We start from the raw sequence: 23,739 nt of genomic DNA on the forward strand, positions 1-23,739 counted from the left end.
TTAGCCTAACCAAAAGAAGGTTGAGGGGGGATATGATTGCTCTTTATAAATATATCAGAGGGATTAATATTAGGGAGGGAGAGGAATTATTTAAGCTTAGTAACAATGTGGCACAAGAACAAATGGATATAAACTGGACACTAGGACGTTTAGACTTGAAATTAGACGAAGGTTTCTAACCATTAGAGGAGTGAAGTTCTGGAACAGCCTTCCAAGGGGAGTAGTGGGGGCAAAAGACATATCTGGCTTTAAGACTAAGCTTGATCAATTTATGGAGGGGATGGTATGATGGGATAGCCTAATTTTGGCAATTAATTTGGCAACTGATCTTTGATTATCAGCAGGTAAGTATGCCCAGTGGTCTGTGATGGGATGTAAGATGGGGTGGGATCTGAGTTACTACAGAGAATTCTTTCCTGGGTGCTGGCTGGTGAGTCTTGCCCACATGCTCAGGGTTTAACTGATCGCCATATTTGGGGTCGGGAAGGAATTTTCCTCCAGAGCAGATTGGAGATTGGAGACTGGAGGTTTTTTGCCTTCCTCTGCAGCATGGGGCACGGGTCACTTTCTGGAGGATTCTCTGCAGCTTGAGGTCTTCAAACCGCAATTTGAGGACTTCGATAACTCAGACATAGGCTAGGGGTTTGTTATAGAAGTGGATGGGTGGGATTCTGTGGCCTGCATTGTGCAGGAGGTCAGACTAGATGATCATAATGGTCCCTTCTGACCTTAAAGTCTATGGGTCTATGAGACCTATTGTACTGTTACTTCTTAGATTTACCAGTGCTTTCTTTTTAATCCCAGGTATCAATTCTTGTGCATCATCTTCCTGTAGCCACCTGTGCTTGCTTTCTTCATCAGGGCCTCGGTTTTATTCCTGTGCCTGCCCTTCAGGATGGACACTTTCTCCTGATAATGTGAACTGCATGAGAGGTAAGACCATAATAGAGATGCAAAAAAAAAAAAACTAGCAAAGAAAAAAACCCCGTTGGATCATTGTCCATTCCTCTGCTAGGGCAGAATGTACCACACAAAATGGTGGACTGCTATTTATGGAAAATATATCCTACATCGTTTTAGGCAGTTCGCATGGAATGTACTTTTTCTTGAAGATTTGGGGCCAAATTTTTGCAAGAGCTCTAGGCCAGATTTTCAAATGCTCAGCACTCACAATCTCTGGGGGCAGATTTTTGAAAGAACTCAGCTCCCATTTAGGCACCTATAAAGGAGCTAGATTTTTTAAAAGCATTCAGCACATTGGGTGTTTCTGACAGAAATACTAGTGAAAAGAGTTAATTTTTAGTAAATATCAGAGAATGTTAGCAGAACGTTGAACTTTTTTTTAGCTATTCAGACTAAACACCTCATTCTAAGACTTGTAGTAATCCAATCAGAGAACCAAAGGAGTATCATGTTGCAGTGTATGTAACTAATAATGCCTAATTGCCAAGGCTGGCAAAGAGATGAATTATGGAGAGCAACAGGAACTGTTGCAACATGCACTCTACTGTTCCTTGGGTAAAAATTCTGAGTACGAAGTTCAGGACCTCTAGAGGCACAAACTAGTATCACAAATACACGTGACTTGGGACTAATCAAAACTACCCTACCCAACTCGAATTTCAGATATCAGATAATTACACTGATTTGCCCTTGAGCAATCTGCAACCAAGGGTTGTTTGCAGAAGTCATTCAGCAAATTAATTTTCTAAAAATTCAAGAAAATCATAAATTGTTTGGAGGGAATTCATGACCAGAAAAGGGGACTAAATTAGTCAAAGAAAGCATTTGCTGTGAATTGTTCACCTAGCTCTGGTGATGTGCAGACTGCTTTGGTGGGTTTCTCAAGGGGAAGCTCCAGAGCACATGAAATTTGGGTAGAAATGCTTCTGGGCTAAGTAAAGAGTGGGGTTCTGTGACTAATTCAGTGGACACCTTCTACTCTCTGAGTTTTCAAGGGAAAATCAGCGGTGGGTTTTGGTTTTTTTTGCTGAATAAATCCTTAAGCAGTGTATTCTTCAAAGAGCCATATCGATTTCCCCTATAAGAACGATAAACTAAATAAAGTGTTTTAAGTGTATATGCACCACACATTTGTTTTTCAATCTGCAGAGAAGGGGGCTCCTCATGGAAGTATGCACTATACTCTAGAATAAGAGGGAGTAGGGCTGGGCTTAGAGAGAGTACCATGAAAGACATAGATTACACCTGTGATCAAGCAAACATGCACATGAGAAATGTTATGCATGTTTGCAAGAGTTTGCAGGATCTTTTATGCCACTAGCTGATGGGTCAGAATATTTGGCAAGTCTTGTCCTTTCTTCCTAGACCATAAACCAGGGGCGTACTGTGAAACTTCCCTAATCCATTTATGTACCATTGTGACCTTTTTCTAAATTCCATAGCTGTGCAATACATAGAATTGTGCAAGAAAAAGGGATCTGTAGAAATTTCTGTTTGAGTGAAGAAACTGAACACAACTTCAGGTGATTTTAATCTGTGTAGGCTTCTTTATTCTGTTTAGTTAAAACTTCTATTATACATTGAAAAAACAGCATATAGAAAACAGCAGTTTTTATGTATGCATTAGATTTACTACAGGTCAGATCTTATCAGCAAAGGGTATTATACAACACTGCTGATTCTTTTCATGGTGAAAGATTTTAATTATCGTTAATGATTACAAAAGAATAGGCATTTGCCATTCTTCTTCAGAGATTTATTATGATCGTAATCCTTGCTGACATTGTTTAGTTTAGCTTGCCAGCACAAACTTTCAGCAGAAAGATGAAACTGACTTCCGCACATTTTGGCTTTATAGTGGTCTTTTCAGCTGAGTGATATTGGGGAACTCTGCATAGGTAATTGGCATATCTAACCTTATGTTGATAGAAAAGTGTTAATTCCCAGATTGCACATTTTCTTGCTTTACAAAATGGCTTTGGTAATTTTGATCTCAAGGTTAGGTTTTGTAGTAATTCTATTTTTAAAACTTTTTGTGACATGAGTGTTAGAGATGTTACCATTTTGCTTGGTGAGTCTAAAAAAAAATGTAGACGTAACACTGAAATGTAAAATCTTATACTAACAAAGTAAATTTAGTATCTCAAACATTTAATTGAAATGGAATAAGACATTAATTTTATATAAAATAAATCTTAATCATGTAAATGTATATTAAAAGTAATAGATATATGAAGGATATATTTTATGGACCTGATTCAGCATCACTGATTTTACACTCATGTAACTCCATGAGCTTCAGTGAAGTTACTCCAGAGCACAGAATCAGGCTCTACATATTCATAGTTGTGAAATAAAAAAACCAACCCAACCAAACTCCTTGCTTTTAATATTCCAAGGGTATGTAATGAACTTATAACTAGGTTATTAGGTATAATATTAATGTGCATCTCAGGCACTTCCCATGTGACCTCCTTTTAGGCTAGGTCGACACTTAACATCCGTGTAAGGGGCAGCATGTAACTGTGCTTAATGAGGAGCCTCTGTGGCAGGGAATTGTGACTCTGAGGCCTTGTCTGCCCTGGGCTATGTTTGTACGAGTATAGCCGCACTGATGCAAAACCCTGATGTAAATGCACAGCACCTCTAAACCAATGCAAAACCCCCCCAGGGTAAACAACCCCTTAGATCAGGGGTTCTCAAACTTCATTGCACCGCAACCTCCTTCTGACAACAAACATTACTACACAACCTCAGGAGGGGGGACGGAAGCCTGGGCCTGCCCAAGCTCTGCCACCCCGAGGAGGGAGGGTGCAAACCCAAAGTCCAAGGGCTTCAGCCCCAGGCAGGGGACCTGTAACTTGAGCCCCGCCGCCCAGGGATGAAGCCCTCAGACTTTGGTCCTGGCCCCAGGCAGTGGGACTCGGGCTTCAGGCCTGGGCCTGGGCCCCAGCAAGTCTAAGCCAGCCCCGGCGACTCCATTAAAACGGGGACACGACCCACCTGGGAGTCCCGACCCCCAGTTTGAGAACCGCTGCCTTAGAGTGTCACAATTCTTCCCTGGTTCCACTGTGCCCCCGGAGGTGATGTAAGTTACTGCTGCCCTTTACATGGCGCAGTTTACTGTTCCATTAGTACTGGCTCAGCTGTTTGAGCTGATGCATTGCTCTCACTCCTCACCACTCTCTACTCATTCCCTGCTTATTTGTTCATGGCGATGGGTGAGGGCCTTGAGCTGCAGTCCCGCTGAACCTGCTCTCTCCATGTTCCCAAAGGCTGATCCTAGCAGAGATTAGGTGTTGGCTCATGCCCTTTTACTCCTCTCTGCACCTGCATTAGGGCAAGTGACAGTCTTACCCTTTATTATTAGTTCAGTTAATAGAACTGAATGATTAATGACTATAACTGGCTTTGTTTATTAGAGCAATATTTTTTCAAGTGTTCTTTGTTATGGTCTTGTATTAATTCAGCAAAGCACTTTGACTTATCTTTAAACTACTGATCTAATTACTTCAGTGGAACTTAAGCACATGCTTAAAATCAGTATATGCTTAAGGGTCTTTCAATAGTGCCTAGATGACTTAGGAGCACATGTTTTATTGAAATTCAATCATTTAGGCAGATTGAAATTCCCATATAAGTATTTTGCTGAATTAGGCCTATATTATAATATCCCGCAAACACTTACACCTGAATAACTTTACTCATATGGCTAGTTTCACTGACTTCAGTGGTAGCTGCTAAGTTCTCAGCCCTTTTGAAAAACAGGTCACTGATTTCAGGGCTTAAATGTCGTTTTAGGGTTATAACTAATACTCATTTTTGAAAAGCTTACTGTGTGTGCTCACAAATTCTGGCACAGTTAGCAAACACCATCCCATAGCATCCCATTTCCTTTACTGACTGAAATATATAGGAATATAATTCTGATTTCTATTATGTTTTTTTCGCAGTTGAACATCCCTTTCTTATTGCTGTAAGAGATAATATCATTTATGGGATTTCTCTTAACCCTGCGGAGAAGAGCAATGATGCCATGGTTCCAATAGCAGGAGTCCAGAATGGTGTTGATGTTGACTTTGATGACTCGGAACAGATGATCTATTGGGTTGAAAATCCAGTAAGTTAATACTTGTGTTTGAAACGTGCACTAAAGGGACAATACACACTTAAAAACGATACTTTTGTCTAATTTTTAACATACTAATATTATAGATAATACTTACATTACAATAACTCAAAGGAATGAAAGAAAATATTTCTTTATAGTTTTTCCATTTTGTTTATTAGTCAGTTTCATGGTTTCTTCTGTATATTCAGTTAGGGCTCAATCCTGCAAAAACAGGAGTAACTTTACCCATGGGACTACTCATTAGAGTAAAGTTATTCATGTGTGTGAATGTTTTAAGGATTGTGCCCATAGCTTGTCAGTTCAGAAAAATATGTTAAAAAAAATGTGTGTGTGTGGAAATGTGATTTCAAAAACACAACAATTTCCAGGGGGCTCTGCGGAGGTATAATGCTCTGAAACTAGTTTTACCTGATTTTAAAAAACTGACTACATTTGAAGTTGATGGTGCCCCTTTAATGACTGCTCCTGCTGAGCTAATAAAAGGGCTTGCTCTCTAAGGTCAACACAAAATATTTCCCAGCTTTTGCAGTGTGGAAGCTTATTTAAAAGTCTGCAGAAGCCACTGAAATGGACTTAGCAAGGAGTCTGCTGATTCAGCAACAAGCAAGTTAGGCCATGGAAACTCCCTTTTTAATTTTTTGCTGTGCTAAGTCCAGGAGAAGTGTGGTGTCAATCAAGGCATTCTCATGGGCTGTGCTGTACAGCAAGTTATTCATGTTAGCTTCTTACCTTCCATCCATGTAGGGCAGTGGTCCCCAACCTTTTTGTGGCCAGTAGCACATCCATGTTTTCAGAGGAGTGTGGCGGGCGCTAACAATTTTTCAAGGCTTATTTTGTATTTGTACATTAAATAATACAAAAAAATCATATTTAATATTACATAATATATGAATCCATAAGATAAAGGGTAATTTTACATGTAAAAGGTATTAATTAAATTATTCAGCAACTACTCTTTCACCTTACCATGTGAATTTGCTCTTTTTTATCTACCTGTAAGAAAAGTTAAGGAGTTTTTACAAAATAAATATCAAACAGTTTTCATCTTATTTATTTTTAAAAAGTAAAACATTGTTGAACTGCTGGTCCAAATATATTTATTATTCTTACTTTAACATAGAATGAAGCCTGCAGCCCCAGAGTTATCTGTCTCCGGCAGGCGTAGGGCCGCGGCTTCCCTCCGGCCTGCTGGGGACAGAGAACACCGGCGCCTGCAGCCCCGGAGAAGCCGGAGAGAAGCCGCAGCCCCGTGCCTGCCAGGAACAGAGAACTCCAGTGTCCACAGCCTGCAGCCCCGGAGTTCTCTGTCCCTGGCAGGCGTGGGGCCGCGGTTTCTCTCTGGCTTAAGCCATGGCCCCGCGCCTGCCAGGGACCGAGAACACCGGTGCCCGCAGCCCCGGAGTTCTCTGTCCCCAGCAGGTGCCGGGCCGTGGCTTCTCTCCGGCTTCGAAGCTGGAGAGAAGCCGTGGCCCCGCCCCTGCCGGGGACAGAGAATACCGGCGCCCGCAGCCTGCAGCTCCAGAGAAGCCAGAGAGAAGCCGCAGCCCCACGCCTGCCAGGGACAGAGAACACTGGCATCCGCAGCCTGCAGCCCCGGAGTTCTCTGTCCCCGGCAGGTGCGGGGCCGTGGCTTCTCTCCCCTGCTGGGCACTAGGCGGGCGCACATAAATGCCCCGGCGGGCACCATGGCGCCCACGGGCACTGCGTTGGGGACCACTGATGTAGGGATTTGCTTAAACTTCCCCCCACAAGTGAAAGTGGTGAACATTTTTTGCAAGTTTCTTCAAAAATAAAAAAAGGTGTTTTGGAGGAAAGAAACTAAAAATAGGGCTAGTAATGCAAGTTTTCCCTATAAATAAGTATTTAATTTTGTAATTAATTTGATTCAGCTTTGTTTATGTCCCCATTTTTTTTTAATGAACTTTCAAGCAATCAAGTTTTACTGGAAAAAATAGTAGCAAAAGATGATTTTCAAAGTTTCATGAGCAAGTATTGATGGAAACCAAAGCCCTGATTCTGCAAAGTTTATTTTGCTCGTTTAAACACATACATCAGTGTTTGCAGGACCAGAACCTCATTTTAAATTCACATGCTTGTGTTTTTGTGGCAGAAGTGCTTATACTCTAATTCGGTCAGTAAACAGAAAAAACACCATGTGATTTATCTGCCCAATCACACGTAAGCAACACAGCTGGAATTTCTAATGTTCACGATGAAGGCATTAAATAAAATAAAAATCAAATAGATGTTAATCAAATAAATTCCAGTAGGACTTGATCCTGCAAGGTTCCCATGCAGCAAAGCCCTTAAGCATGTACTTAACTTTAAGCATCTGAGTAGTCTCTTTGACGTTAATGGAACTACTCATGTGCTTACATTTATGCATATGCAGAATCCTTCAGCACCTTGCAGAATCAAGCCCATAATAAATGTGAGAAGGTAGGTATCGCCTCACAGATATTCTGGGAGGAAAAAAGTGGCTACCTTAGTTAAATAAATAATTCATTTTGAATAATTTATTCAGCGCTAAAAAAAATAGTAGCTATTTCATAGATCCATAGATTCCAAGGCCAGAAGGGACCATTGTGATCATCTAGTCTGACCTCCTGTGTAACATGGGACTTAGAACTTCCCTTAAATAATTCCTAGAGCAGATCTTTTAGAAAAAACACTTAGTTTTGATTTAAAAATAGTCCGTGATTAATTACTCTCACCATTATGAATTTATACCTTATTTCTACTCTGAATTTGTCTAGCTTCCACTTCCACCCATTGGCTTGTGTTATACTTTTCTCTGCTAGATTGAAGAGCCCATTATTAGGTGTTTGTTCTCCATTTAGAGACTGTAATAAGTCACCTCTTAACCTTCTCTTTGTTAAGCTAAATAGACTGAAAGAGCTCAATCACTACAAAGCCAGTTTTCTAATACTGTCATTCTTTATGGTGAAAAAATTTGTTTTGCTGAATTGACAAAATATTGTTTGGTACACGTTCAGTAAACGTTGTTTGTCGCCTCTCCTTTTACAAAAGTTCATTATGCATCAAAGTTTGAAATTCTCTGTTGTTCACAAAGATCTCAGGTTTCAAACATAATACTGGTAGTTTCACAGAGCTGTATGACCAGACCCTCTGATCTGAATTTTTCAAGCTAGGGAGTTGCCTGGGAGCATGGGGACCTAAGGGCCGCATTCTGCAATGACTTACACATGTGCTTAACTTTACACACTGTGAACCAGATCCACAACCTGTATAGATTGTCGTGGCTGAAATGAAGTAAATGGCCCTATCACAGCTGGGCCCAGTGAAGGATCTGGCCCACACTGTGTATAGTTAAACATGTATATAAATTCTTGCTGGATTTGGGCTCAAGTTTGGCAGCTTGGGTCAAAAGGAAAAATTATTTGATCACACGCAGCAATGAATGGCAAGGTGTGTGGATGTTATCCTGGGTGCCTGTATGTGTTAGATGCCTCTTAGTGCTCATGCATCCCCAACTATTTGAGAAATGGGTGTATCCAGCACTGCACTTCTGGAAGTGTATTATTGCTTCTATAAAAAATTGTGTTTCATCTTCAAATGTCAGAAAATTTTAAAATCTAGTTTTCCATTTTTAAGTAAAGACTTAAACTAATTCCTTTTGAAACATTCTCAGAGACATTGAACAATGGATTTGTGTTTTCCCATCATCATAGTTCCTAATTGCCAGGAATTGTTAAATAAATTATTTATTTAGACTATTTTTTCAGTAGAGAAACGGTACTGAGTTCAGGAGTCTAATTTGATCCTAGCTGCTGTTTGAAAAAGATCATTGCCAGCTCTCAGCTGGCAGCTACAGCTGAAATTTACCAAAAGTCTAACAATTCATTTGAAGGCTGCAGGCTGATGTATCAGTTCACATAAGTGGCAGCTGAAATTCTGCAAATACTCTATTTTATTTGGAGTCTGCAGCCCCAGCTGGGCAAAGGGACTCAGGGTGATTATGGGACTATGCCCCCAATCCAGATCCCTGACCTCCAGGGGGGCCTCCTGGGAAGTCCCCATTGCCATTGATTGTTGCCATTTTCAGTCCTGACAGGACTGAGGCACCCAGGGTGCACATACGGAGTCTTTTTATCATGGACTCTTCTCTACGATATGCATTTCTCCCAGATCTATGTGTGTCAGCAAATCGCCTACACTTCCCTTATGTTCCTTGCTTACACCACCACTCTTTCTTATCACCCCATTTTGGTTCTGTCCCTTGGGCTTTGCCTACCTTAGCATACTCTGTAGCTATAATTCTCCCTCCATGGCGGCAACAATTGAGGCTGTAGTATAGACAGAGCTTAGGTAATTCCCACTTTATTGTCCAACTCTGCTTGTAGAAAGATTAGATGACGTGGTGGAAAAATACCTGAGCCCTGTCTTCACTACAGTCTTTGCTGATGGACCTACATGGATGGAGAACTACCCGGGTCCTAATTTACTCAGGATTGGAAGACACAATGGTAAAACTGCTTGAGCCTCATCTACACTAGTACTTAAAATGCTGGTAGCAATGATGCAAAAACACATGCGCTAATTTTCCTAGTGAAGGCAAAGCTTGAAGTCTGCCATTTTCTTCCTGACCCTTCCTGTCCTCATTTTGTGCCCCAGCTTCTGCTTGTTCATCTACACATAACCCATCCCCACTAATTACAATTTTTGAATAAAATAATTAAAAGTAACAAAACAAACAAAGAACCCACCTCCCCTCCACACCCACTCAACACACCACCAAGGTAGGTGCAGCACTGTCACAGCATTCTCAATATCCTCTGCTTATAACCCTTGACTCCCATTCACACTACTTATTCCCTATGTGTTTGCCTTCCATTCCTTAGACTGCAAACACTTCATAACAGGTACCTGTCTTATTATATGTCTGTGAGGTGCCTAGGTAACTTTAGGTGGATCAATGAATAAATATATAATAAGCATCTACCAGGCTCTTGAAGACTAGTGTTTTGTTTTTTAAACTTTTTATTAAGGTGAAGTTACAATAAAATGTTAACATAAGACATTGTACGTTACTTTTTACTTATTCAGCATCAGGTTAATATTCAAAGAACCTGGCTAAAGATTATGGCTTCCTGACTTGTGAGCCTTCCTTCTCTGAGTGTGCTAAAAAGGATGATAGAATTTCTAAATATCTGTTCTCTTTTTGGCTCTCCTCTTGTGTACATACTTGGTGTGAAAGCTTCTCCACTGAAGGACAGTCCATATTTCACTATATCCCAGTTCCACACAAGAAGGCCCCCTTTTCCCAAGAACGTGCAATACAAAGTCTTGCTGCAAACAATAAAAAAGAAATTAATGTATTGTTCTGTTTAAAATGTAGACCCTTTACTGGAGCATTAAGTAAGCAGATGAGGGAATCTATAGGAAGCCAGCATTTTGTCATAGAAGACTAGTGTTTTTACTGTGAAAAATATATTAAAGTAGGAAAAATGAGACTAGAAAACAGTACGAAAAATAATATTCTTTCTTGTTTTTCTCTTTGCCATAGACAGAGTGACTTGAGGGAGGATTAATTGTCTGGCAGTACTGTGGAGATATGCCACTTGGCTTATGCAGGTACCACTCTGTTGAAGGCAGAGAAATTATGCCTGCTTATGACAACAGTAAATTTGACCCAGTAGCCACACAGCTGTAGCCTTTGCAGCTGATAAGATACTTGCTTTCAGAATGACTGCATTAATGATGAGATTCATTCTGCCATCAAATATCCCTGAACAAGTTCTGTAAAGTTGAAGTAAACTCAGAAAATCAACCAAAGAGCAGCTATAGTAGTCAGCTCTGTAGATCCCTGTCTGATCAGTATACTTCCGGATGTGTCTCTGAAGACACGCCTAAGGGCCGGTTTACCTTACCGCTTAAGTAACTTATGTTGTTCAGGAGTGTGAAAAAGCACCCCCCACCCCAAGTGGTGTAAGTTACACTGACTTGAGTGCTGTTCACACTGGCGCTATGACGGCAGGAGATGGTCTCCCACCGACATAGCTTCCGCCTCTCACGGAGATGGAGTAATTATGCTGATGGGAGAGTGCTTTCCCATTGGCAGAGAGCTCCTTCAGCAGAAGTTCTACAGCGGCACAGCTGCATCAGTGCACCTGCGCCAACGTAGCGCTGTAGTATAGACTTGCCCTGAGTGTCATCCATAGAAAGATAGCAACTAGTGTTGGAGATTCCGTAGGGTTTCCACTCCTGGAGCAAGAGTGGGTAGGGTCACTGGGATAAACTTAGTCAAGCTTCCTGACATTCTAACTGTTTTCAAAGTACAAATCTTACAAAGTTATACTGGGGAAAAGACCACATAATTTTCTTTTATTGTATCAAAGATGTTTATCACAGCCCTTCCTTGAGTTTTTCCTAATAAAGTGTTCATACCGTAGTAGGATTATATATAACTGTGAAAGATATAAACTCCAACTTTCTATTCTAAGCATAACAATTTTATATCCTCCAGTCAGGATAGAGAGTAGTAATGTTTCTTTATGTAATGTAGCTTTTATGATTTAAAATAATATTTTTGCAGCTCTTTTGTACTGTGCATATACATATAAATTCTACTAGCTCTGTTGGATTTGCTTTTTCCTAAGCAAACTAGTACCATGTAATGGAAGTGCTTGTGAAATGGAAGAAATATGATGTTTTCTTTGTGACATTGCCATCAACATGTTCTCACTTTTCTTATCTTTTTCCCCCAAGGGTGAAATTCACAGGGTGAAGTCAGATGGAACTAACAGGACAGTATTTGCTCCAGCAGCTGTTATTGGTGCTCCTATTGGCCTGGCTTTAGACTGGATATCTGCAAACCTGTATTATAGTAACCCTGGCACACAGTCAGTTGAGGTACTTATTTGATAAATACAATTTAAAGGTGAAAGCCTGAATTTTTCTTTCAGAGGCCATACATACAGCTTCAAAGCAGCAAGGCATTCTGGGGAAATACACCTGAAAGCAGCTTTATTTTAAAACTGAGCATTAAGGACAAAAAACAGAAAAAAATACAAAATGTAGTTGCCTAAAGAATCAAACTAAATAAATCAAACTCAAATCTGGACATATGTATATAGCCAATGTGATTTTAAAAGCAATATTTAATAGGAGCATCCATTAACCTGTGCACAGATCTATTTTTTCTTCACATCAGTAAAAGCTCTCCGATGTTGTTTGATGCTGATAAATCCTCAGAACACTAGAGTGGAATGATGTATTGCAGTTCTGCATTAAAGTCCAAGCTCCAAATCCTATGCCTACTGAAATTAGTGGGAGTTTTGCCATTGGCTGCAATGAAAGAAAGTTCAGGTCCCAAATGTTGTGGTATGGTTTGGTGTGTTGTGGCTCACGAGAGACTAGCTGCTTGAAAGTAGCTAAAGGATAAAAAGACCAGAGTTATTTAGAGTGGAAGGGAGAGGAGTAATAGGGATATAATGTAATGGATGATCAGGGATTTCTCTGTCCAGAATAATAAAAGGGGGGCATGTGATTAAATTAAAAGGAAGCTAATTTTAAACAGGTTAAAAAGAAATATTTTGTAAAGCAGCATAAAATCAACCTGAACCCCATTTAACACCTCTAGTGTTATACTGAAGTATGGAAAGAGTTTAGTAAGGATTTTAGTGGTTTTTATGAACAGGAATCATTTGCAGCTATGCTAGCTAAATTAAGTACCACAGGAAGTTTGTTGGAGAAGAACTTGTCAGAGGAGAGAACGCATTGGAGAAATACAGAACTCAGTGCTTTTTCTTCATAGTGCTTGTGTTAACTTTTTCTTCAGCTTGGACCTGTGTGGGTTCAGGCTGTCCAGGTTTTAGTTTGAAATTATACCGTCAATTCCACATTGCAGACCCTGATTGTGCTAAACATTTATGTAGGTACTGAAGCTACGTGGTGAAGTAAAGTACAGAAAAACTCTGATTACCAATGATGGTACCCCTACTGGAGCTGGAGTGCCAATTGGTTTGGCTGTTGATCCAGCACGAGGGTGAGTTTCCAAATAGCTTTTTTCTCTACTTATGCTTTATTTTCTAAGTTATAGCAGCTTGGTATAGTAAATACTTTCTCAATTATTTTATTCCTCTCCTAATTTTTAGGGTTTGTATGATGGGTGGTGGTGAAAATTTGTTGCAGGCATAAAATTGGCATACACAGAGTTTGTTTTTTAAAATTATATTTGGGTTGAATCAGTTAATCTTTTAAAACTATAGTTAGAGCCTAATATGCAATACAATCAATTACACGAATGCATAAATTGCTGCATAGTTGCAGATTATTTTTTAATTGTCACATAACTTGAATTCTGGAGCACAGCTTTCATTTAAAGAAATTTCACCCAATCCAAAATGGCATCTCTCCATATTAGTCCATGTTATAAATATTAAGATAATATCTTTGGGTAAAAGTTTATTCATTTTTTTTTAAACTGATCAAGCCTAGCAACATACAAAAAAAAACCCTCATAAACATTGAAAGTAAATTAGATTCTGGAGCTGGTTGCAAAATTTTTGAAAATTTAGGACTGGGTGGAGATTGGTAATTCCATGTTTTGAAGAACTGAGTGACATGGCTGTGTTGCTACAGCTGTGTTGCTAAAAGTCACGCAGTGTAGTCGCTGTTTGTCGGCTCTTCTGCCAACAAAAAAACTTCTACTCCCAATGAGCGGCGTTTGCGTCGTCGGCAGGAGAGCATTCCTGTCGACAACATGCTGTTCACACTGGCATATTGTCTTTCAAGGCAGGGGACAGTGTTTAATACCTCTGAAACACAAAAGTTTTGTCATTCAATTGCCAGTGTAGACATAGCCTTAGACATTTTTGGTTTTCAAACCCAATTTTGAAATCTCAGAATCCTCTGCAAAATGGAAATTAGCTCTGTTAGATTCTTAAAATTTGCTGAGTTTTTGTAACTTAAGATGTTGTGAGTGGTTCAGGAAAGGAACATTTTTTTTTCTTAAACTGTCTTTAACATGACAATGTTCCGATAAAGTGAAACATGTTGTTGGACTTGATTCAGCTGTCCATCCCTACTCAGAACCTATTGAAGTATTTTGCTGAGTAGCACAGTAGACTTAAGCATATTCTTAAATGTTTTGGTGAACTAGGGCCTTAGATTCTTACCTGCTTCTGTAATTGGTGCGATAACATATGTTTCAGGAAACTGTATTGGACAGACCAAGGAACTGACAGCGGGGTCCCAGCAAAGATTGCCAGTGCAAACATGGATGGCTCAGATATAAAAACCCTCTTCACTGGTAACCTTGACCATGTAGAGTTTATTACCATTGACATTAAGGAACAGAAGTTGTACTGGGCTGTCACAAGCACGGGAGTGGTATGATTGTTTTTTTATATTGTTGCTGTAGTATCTGTGTGCCCATTTCTGCAGCCCTAACTTGCATGAGTAGTTCACTTATTTAACTGAGAATAATCATGTGACTAAAAGTTGCAGGCCAAATATGACTGATTCATACAGTATACAGTAGCTGCTGGACTGGAATGAATCCTGCTTTTTTGAATTTCAGTGAGAGTTGAATGCCTAACTGCCTTTTGTGCCTCTCCCTCCCTGGGTACTGAAACAGCACTTGAGTATGGGGAAGATACAGTAGTCTTGTTTACCAAATAAAGTATTTATCCAGTGTCCCTATGGAAGAGTGTGCATTCACATGTTCCATAACATTAAAAAAGCCATTGTGTTTCCTCCAGTGATTTTTAACTACTGGACAATTGAATCCTCAAAGACTCCTATATCCTGCTCATATATGCTTCTGTGGGTCAGGCAGAGTCCAGAGGAATCTCTCAGTAGGAGCAGGAACATATCTTTCTGATTCATAACTATCAGGAATGTACCTGGGAGGTCCAGGATGGCATTAGTTAGAACAGACTTTCAATGAATGACATCAAAGTTTGTGAGAGAAAAGGTATGAACTATTCACTCTGTTCTGCCAGTTTTATTGAAAAGAGTGTATCCTTCTAGTACAGGGCTGCTCAAACTGGGGGTTGGGACCCCTCGGGGTCACGAGGTTATTACATGGGGGATCGTGAGCTGTCAGCCTCCACTCCAAACCCCACTTTGCCTCCAGGATTTATAATGGTGTTAAATATGTAAAAAAGTGTTCTTAATTTCTTAAGGGGGGGTCGCACACGCAGGCTTGCTATGTGGAAGGGGTCACCACTACAAAAGTTTGAGAACCACTGCAGATAGTGGTGCCCACTTAAAAAAAAAAGAATAAAGTAGATGAAAATACGTGTGTGTGTTAATGAGACATGGGTGAATAATATTTTTAACAACATTAACTTTGCTCTTATATAATTATATCTTTTTTCTTTTCTCCAAAGTGGCTTTTATTTTAGATTGTCATTAGCTGTGTTGAAAAATGACAAGTTTGTTAAATTTTAATGGAAAGAAAAGAATAGTTCTCAAAAAAACCCAACCACAACTCTTGCCCCAAACCCAAGAAAAATGCATACTTTTCTGTTCACAGAAACAGTTTATCAGCATGTATAAAATTCTAATAAAATTATAATCTCTAATCTCTTAGATTGAAAAAGGCAATGTGGATGGTACAAATCGTGTGACCCTGGTTCTTCATCTCTCTCACCCATGGGGAATCGCTGTCTATGATTCCTTTCTGTACTATACTGATCGAGATTATGAGGTCATTGAGCGGGTTGACAAGTCCACTGGAGCGAACAAAGTGGTGATGAGAGACAATGTTCCAAGACTGAAGTGCCTACGAGTGTATTACAGAGACAGTGAGTATTTGCTACAATTTAAAGAGGCAGTGTCAGGAAGTCTAAATTTTGAAAAATCTACCATCCTCAAAACAAGAATCTGAAACATTATTAAATTGCCAACAAGACGGCATGGCAAACCGCAGACCATAAATTATTCAGGTGGTGGTTTGGGTTTCTGAGAGCATCCTTACACATCCTGCAGGTGCATAGAAGTGTATAGCCGCATTCCTCAGCTCTACAGTATTTGTCTGCTCATTTCTTTTCAGTCAAATTACTGAAGTATACAAGAGTCATGTTTTACAAGCGCATTCCTTTGAAACCAAACTAAGTGGATAGGGCTAATTTTAGACTTGCCAGCTTTGATGGTATGTTGATAAAACTTGAACTTACTTATGGGATGTGCAGTAGGATTTATATATGTCTTTAACACAACATTTTAGTGCTATTTTGTATTTGTAGTTATGAGATAAATTAATGTTATTGCATTGTCAAATATTTCTATAGTTCTTGTGTAGATATCTCTATTTTAAGAGTTTCAAGATATTTATTGGAGCTCAGAGGAGATGACCATAATGGTCCTTTCTGGCCTTAAAATGTATGAATATAGTTTAGGGTTGTTTTTGTTAGTTTTTATTTCAGTATGATTTCTAGTAGTACGGTATGAAAATAATTCAGGTACATTAACTTTCACTGCTCTGTATTAACACAGGCTGAGTTAACTTTTTCTGGAAGAGAAGAGAGTTCAGATTGATTGTAGAGATCTTTCTCACACGCATAATTGAGATCTGAACTTCCACAATGTCCAACGGTGTTATGCTCTAGTTTTGACATTGGGCTCATTGCTAGTTAGTTATTCATTTCTGTGTTCAAATGTCCTCAAGTAATTTGTAGAACTAGTTGATTAATTCACAGTGAATAATATTTTGCTGTGAATTTTAGCATCCTTTTCTACTTGCAAATTGTCTATGAGCAGTTTTCAGTTTTCTCCAGTATGTTACTTTTTCAAAATTATTCCCCTAATAATTTCCATGAATAAATCTCAGTATTTTATTAGATTATTTGGTATTGAAATATGAAATGCAATCCATGTGGTTAATTTTCATAAGAAACATTGATCAGATGATGGTGTCATTGTTTTCTGACTGAAAGAGCACAATTTATTGAAGTAAGTTTCTGTGGAAATGTATTTCTGAGTTCAAAATTCAGTTTCTCTGAATGTTCTGATATTTATGTAAAATTCTGTTTTCACAAACATTCCTGGATATAACCTTATTTGCTTGAATATTCTCAAGAATAGAACACAAAGGGGTCTGAATACTTGCAAAGCAAATTTAGTGTTTTTATTTGAGGACAATCACATGAGGCATTTCCCAGCTGTAATCATTAGCTGTGGGGTTATCCAGTTAGGATTTTGCTGATGCATCTGTTTTTACAAATAAAAAAAAATTCTTCTTCTTCTTCTTCAGCGCACAGTCAAAGTCAAACTTGTGGAGGAGGAGGGAGGAGCTAAGGCTAGCTACAATGTTTATAAAAGGGGAAGGGAATTCATGGTGGCTAAGTCCATAAGTAATGTAATAAAGCCATGATGGAGAAGAAATGGTGTCCCCTCCTCCTCTCAGTCAGAGGATGGAGATGATGGGAGAGAGAGAGATTGATCATCATTGCCTGTTAGGGTTCTCCTCAGGGGGGCTGGCATTGGCCACTGTCGGTAGACAGATACTGGGCTAGATGGACCTTTGGTCTGACCCGGTACGGCCTTTCTTATGTTCTTATGTTCTTATGTACAGTAAGTTTACAGCTGTAACTTTAACTGAATAATTCATTCTGGAATTTCATGAGCTAGTTTACTTCAAATGTATATGAGTCATATCTTATCCTGAAAAAATATACTCTTCTGAAGAGCTCTTCATCTTAGGTGAGAGGAGTCCAGACGCTTATTTTATTATTAATATTTATTTGCCACAGTTCAAAATGATTAAGATTCTTACTGTTGCTGCTTATTGTTATTAGTCACTTTCCTGATAAGCTTGTGGCGTGTATACATTTTATTCTAGAACAATGAGAGTTTGTAATGAACAGCTGCACTATTTTTTAAATGTCATTTCTGATTTTATATGGCTGTATATTTAGTTGGCATGTGGAGTTCCAGATCTTTCATCAAACATGTTGCAGGCTCATTAGTGTGTCAGGTACTCTTATGGGTTAGACTCAATACAATCTCAAGCTGAAGTATTGTTTTGAGACAGGATAGTTTTATAGAATCTAGCCCCATATAAAAGCTCTGACACCTTCACTCTAGATTTTTATTTCTAACCTCCAGTATTAATCCTTTAAGTAATTACGGTCCCAATCAACAAGGTACTGAAATGTGTGTGAAATTTTAAGGTGTGGAACTACTCATGTGCTTTAAAGTTAGCAGTGTGCTTAAGTAGCTTACTGAATTGGGGCCAAAATGGCTCTGTCAGTACTTTTGGCCACAATAGATTAAATTTCTGCTAAAAACAAATCTGTCAAACAAAGAGAAGGAAATAGGGTTTAAAATGCACTATTGCATGGTTTGTGTTGCTGTCAGTGGTAGTGATCCATCATCTTCTGACTTCACATGCATCAAAATTCAGTTAATATTGAATGTTAGACATTAAGCTTAAAAAACCAACAAAACATAAACACCACCCAAACCATAGCCCACTCACTTAACTGGGCCAGAACGTCCGTCTGTAGAAATCTATTAATGGTCACAAATTGGATTTTTCTCTTTTTGGCCTCCTAGTTATTTTTAGTAATTCCCTGTTTTTAAGTATATTTATACTGAACTCTGAGAGCCATATGTGCTCTCCAATTCCTGTTCCTTTTTTTTTTTTAAAGACATGCATGACATAGGAAAGTCGTCTTTTTTAGAACTGATGGATCATTTGGACTGATCCATTCTTATTAAATAGAGAAACATGTAAATAGATGGAAAACAATTTTTCAGGAGATTCTTTAAAATAAGAGTTAGGGGTGGGTGGCAGAGGAGGGTGATTCTATTAAAAAAAAAAAGGAGGTGGGATAGCTCAGTGGTTTGAGCATTGGCCTGCTAAATCCAAGGTTGGGAGTTCAATCCTTGAGGAGGCCGTTTAGGCATCTGGGGCAAAAATCTGTCTGGGGACTAGTCCTGCTTTGAGCAGGGGGTTGGACTAGATGACCTCCTGAGGTCCCGTCCATCCCTGATATTCTGTGATTGAGGTTTTACATGCATCTGTTTCTTTCTGACACAGATTCTGCTGGTTCCTCAAATGGCTGCAGTAACAATATTGGAGTTTGTCAGCAACTTTGTCTGCCTGTGCCTGGTGGACTATTTTCCTGTGCCTGTGCCACTGGCTTCCAGCTAAATCCTGATAACAGGACCTGTTCCCCCTATAGTTCCTTTGTAATTGTTTCCATGCTGACTGCAATTAAAGGATTTAGCTTAGAGACATCTGATCACTCTGAAGCCATGGTGCCGTTGGCAGGAAGAGGTATGTGAAGACTGTAGTAGATGATAAAAATCTCTTTATGCCTATTGTGGTCATTTTCTGTTAAAGATTTGTAATGCTCTGGTGATTGCTTATCTGACATATTGTGTACTTAACAGCAAGACTAATATACTGAATAAGAATATTGCCTAGGCATCATGCCATGGAGGTAAGGAATGTATAAAATTCAGTGGCGTGTACTGATCTCCACATAAAGGCCTAAATTTTCAGAAGACAACCTCTTTTTGCAGATGTAGTTTGTGAGTTTAATTTTAGCACACTGTAATAATCAGATTTTATTAGTTTAATATTCTCAGACACTAATTTAAATATTGAACTATGGAGCCATAATAATACGATGCTTTGCACATTAACAGAGAAGCCAGTTATATGATCTTATCTGAATGTTTACATATAAAGAGTACCATGGCAATGTAAATTGATGGTAGATTTTATGCCATGATATTGTAAACCTCAATTCACTTGTTATTCCAAACAACATAAACCACAAATTGTAAATAAAATACTTTATATTAAAAATAATTGATTGCTTTTTTAAAATGTTTCAGGACGAAATGCCCTTCATGTGGATGTTCACATGCTTTCTGGTTTCATTTACTGGTGTGACTTCAGCAGCACTGTTTCTTCTCAGAATGCAATACGTAAAATTAAGCCAGATGGTTCTTATTTTAGAAACGTTATTACAAATGGAATAGGACGAAATGGAATCCGTGGCATTGCAATTGATTGGGTAGCAGGTAAGCAGAACTGCTGCATAGCTGAATTTATAATAAAGGTTTCTCTGTATACATTGTTGAAATCTTTAGACTAATAATTAGTTTTATAGAAAAAAAACTCATGGAAACATTTCAAAGGGAAACCAGGTGTGCTCTTAGCTAGTGCTGTATATGCAGAATGGTTTTAAAATGAAAAAAATGTATGAAGAGCAGCAGTTCCATTGATTACAGTGGGAGTTGAATGAACAAAGTAGAGGACAGAATTTGGCTTTAAGCTGTAGACTTAAAACCATACTTTCCAATCAATATTACAACACTAAACAGGAGATCTTTGTCAAGTGCATACATTTTTTTTTGTTTCTTTGGTGTAATTCCTTCTGGGTGTGTCTACGCCGCACCCGCCTGTTGGTGGCGTGTAGTGCACATACACATGGGTATAAGTAGCAGTATAGACGGTGAGGCATGGCTTAGGTTAGTAGCCTACTGACATGCCTGAAGGGTGTGAGCATGTACTTGACTGTGTACCCTACATGGCTCTCTACACGCCCAAACCCTGCGTCCCCATCTAAACTGCTGTTTTTAACAGCGTAGTGTCATGCTGCTGGAGCCTTTTCCTGCTCCAGGAAAAGACTCCAGTTGTGTAGAAAGATTCTGCCAGCTCCTTCCCCACTGCAGAAACTCTTCTCCACCACTGGGAAAGTCTCCAGCAGCTCCCATCCCTGCTGCAGGGAAAGACTCTGGCAGTGGGGAAAGGTTCTGGCAGGGGTGAAGCAGTGGGGAAAGGCTCTGCCAGCTCCCCGCTGCTAGAGCCCTTCTCCACAGAAGGGAACGACTTCAGCAGTGGGGAATGGCTCTTGCAGGGGAAGGCTGCGGGGAAAGACTCAGCCTTTCCTCACCTCAGTGAAAGGCTCCATCAGCAGGGAGCTGCTGAAGCATTTCCCCTCTGCCTTCCCTCTCCCAGAGCCCGTCACTGGCATGTGTAGCTACACACCTCAAGGTGGATGTGGTGTACTTTTCACTGTGGCATGTATTACACATGTACTATTTGCTGCCACCAGTGGTGTATATATAGACATAGTGTCTTTAGTTTCAAATAAAATGCTAAGGAAAAATGTTAATGTTGATTTGAAGCCATGTAATAAAACAAGACCTTTGAACTAAATACATATTGTTATATGAAACCATGATGATGACCTATATGAATGGGCCAAATTCTGTCTCAATTATGCCTGTGCAGCCCACTGAAGTTAGTAAGGATGGATGAATGAATCAAGGGCAGAATTTGAATAATGTTATTTTGTGGTATTGTTTGTCTAATTCTTCACAGTTAAGCATCTATTTTTAAAGTTCTTTCCAAGGAAGCAAATGCCCTAACTGGCTAAATACTTGGGTTTTTGCTTATCATAATTTTATGATTCATTTTATGATCACCATTTGAAGGTATCAGCTTGTGTTTCTCTGGTTTTGAATTAAATTGTATATACATTTTTTTTTAAATACAGGAAACCTTTATTTTACGAACGCTTTCCTGACAGAGACTTTTGTAGAAGTTTTGCGTTTAAACACTTCTTATCGACGTGTTCTCCTGAAAACCACAGTGGATATGCCAAGACATATAGTAGTAGACCCCAAAAACAGATACCTCTTCTGGGCAGATTATGGACAGAATCCAAAGATTGAACGTGCGTTTCTTGACGGCACCAACAGAACAGTGCTTGTGTCTGAAGGCATTGTCACACCACGCGGCTTGGCAGTAGATCACAGCAATGGCTATGTTTATTGGGTTGATGATTCTTTAGATATGATTGCAAGAATTCAGCCTGATGGGGGTGAAGCAGAAATTGTTCGCTATGGTAGTCGCTACCCAACACCATATGGCATCACCGTCTTTGAAAATTCTATGATCTGGGTGGACAGGAATCTGAAAAAAGTCTTCCAAGCCAGCAAAGAGCCAGGCAACACTGAGCAGCCAACAGTTATACGAGACAATATTAATTGGCTAAGAGATGTTACCATTTTCGACAGCCGTTTTCAACCACGGTCTCCCCTCAGTGTCAACAACAATCCTTGTTTGGAGAACAATGGAGGTTGTTCCCACTTGTGTTTTGCCTTGCCTGATCTGCAGACACCTAAATGTGGGTGTGCCTTTGGCACACTAGGAAGTGATGGAAAGAGATGTTCCATTTCAACAGATGATTACTTGATTTTTGCCCTTGAGAATGCGCTTAGAAGCATACAGCTCGATCCTGAGAATCACAGCCCCCCATTTCGCACAGTGAATGTGTTAAGAACTGCAGTGGCTCTAGATTTTGACAGCATGAACAATAGAATATATTTTACACAAAGTTCTCCAGCTGGGACAGGAAAAATCAGTTACGTTAATATTTACTCAGGAACTGGCACTCCAACTATAGTTGCTTCAGGTAAATGCCATTAAACTTGATCTAAACTAACAAGATATTAACAAGATAGGCTTATAGCACCTGTTTACTAGTTAAATAATTACGGTATGTTTATTCTAATGATCAAGACAGATTGTTGAGTTAAGATATTCTCTTGAAAGCTTCTGTTGACATTTCTGCTTATTTTTTTCCTTCTTTCGGGTTCTTACTCCATCTTTATCAGCACTCACGCAAACTATGAAAGTATAAGATTAGGTAGTACTATTATTGTTTGTTTCCAGCAGTTCCCATAATGTAATGAGCACTGAACCAATATATGGGAAGGCATAGTCCCTGCCCCAAAGAACGTATAATATAAAAGCACAAAAGAGACAGATGAAAGGTTAGCTGGATGTAACGTACAAGCAGAGTGGTCAAGGTGGTGTTTGGCCTTGGTCTTGGTAATACAGTGTTGGGTAACACAATGTTCTGGGGTTTTAACTTTTTTTTAATTACTGTAGAATATCTGCAGGTTCCTGTCAACCTTGGCATTACCAGTCATCTGGGTTCTTGTAGGTGTCACAGGGGAAGTGAGTCTTCAACAGAGATTTCATTGTGGGATGGGGATAGTGATCTTGCAGACCAGCTCAGAGAAGGTGTTCAGTGCAGGATGGGGTGGAAGAAGACACGGAGAAGGGAAAAAGCTTGAAAAGAGCTACAGGGTGTTTTGAGAAAGCAGAGCTATTCACCATAATTGCTGAGTTACACTGTTTGTTCATACTGCGCCAAGACCTCAGGTCCTTAGCAGGGGCTCAGCTCTGCCTTTTCAGCACAGCCCAGGGGTGGGGGTGGGGCTGCACCTCTCCTAGGAGAGGTCAAGGAGGGATTCTATCTTGGAATCCTTTCCAGGGGCACAACTTATGCCCCGACTGCTTTGGTCCCACTCCAGGGTGGCTGGAGAGAGAAGACAGGGCAATGTCTCCCTCTTCCCCACCCTTCTCTGCCTCCTTTGGAGCACTGGGCACTCCCAGAGTAGTAGTGCGGGAGGAGTCCCTGCACTTTCTGGAGGATAGAGACTGCAATTAGTCTTGCCCTTAAGTAGGCAATACAAGTGTCTGAGAGGAAGGGCTCCTTGTCCATTGACAGAACCCACCCCCACTGCGTGCCCTTATAAGGGCCCATTTCTTAGATTTTTACTTAGGAAAACACCTATTGATGTCAATGGGATCTTAACTGGATAAGTACCTCAGGATTTGGCTTGTTATGGTGGTGATG

General features: G+C 39.7%; 1 protein-coding gene across 2 annotated transcripts in view; it reads left to right on the forward strand.

Moving 5' to 3' along the window:
* LRP2 (LDL receptor related protein 2) overlaps window positions 1–23,739 on the forward strand; it is a 173,826-nt gene that overhangs the window by 83,483 nt on the left and 66,604 nt on the right. For both annotated transcript variants that reach the window (XM_039495259.1, XM_039495260.1), the window contains exons 31-39: window positions 805–933; window positions 4,917–5,083; window positions 11,825–11,968; window positions 12,994–13,103; window positions 14,272–14,449; window positions 15,657–15,870; window positions 19,110–19,349; window positions 19,916–20,104; window positions 21,586–22,506. In XM_039495259.1, the coding sequence (XP_039351193.1) occupies window positions 805–933; window positions 4,917–5,083; window positions 11,825–11,968; window positions 12,994–13,103; window positions 14,272–14,449; window positions 15,657–15,870; window positions 19,110–19,349; window positions 19,916–20,104; window positions 21,586–22,506 (2,292 nt within the window). The remainder of the gene's footprint in view (window positions 1–804; window positions 934–4,916; window positions 5,084–11,824; window positions 11,969–12,993; window positions 13,104–14,271; window positions 14,450–15,656; window positions 15,871–19,109; window positions 19,350–19,915; window positions 20,105–21,585; window positions 22,507–23,739) is intronic.

Source organism: Mauremys reevesii, linkage group 11 (genome assembly GCF_016161935.1).
Source record: "Mauremys reevesii isolate NIE-2019 linkage group 11, ASM1616193v1, whole genome shotgun sequence".
In the NCBI taxonomy this organism is placed as follows: domain Eukaryota; kingdom Metazoa; phylum Chordata; order Testudines; family Geoemydidae; genus Mauremys; species Mauremys reevesii.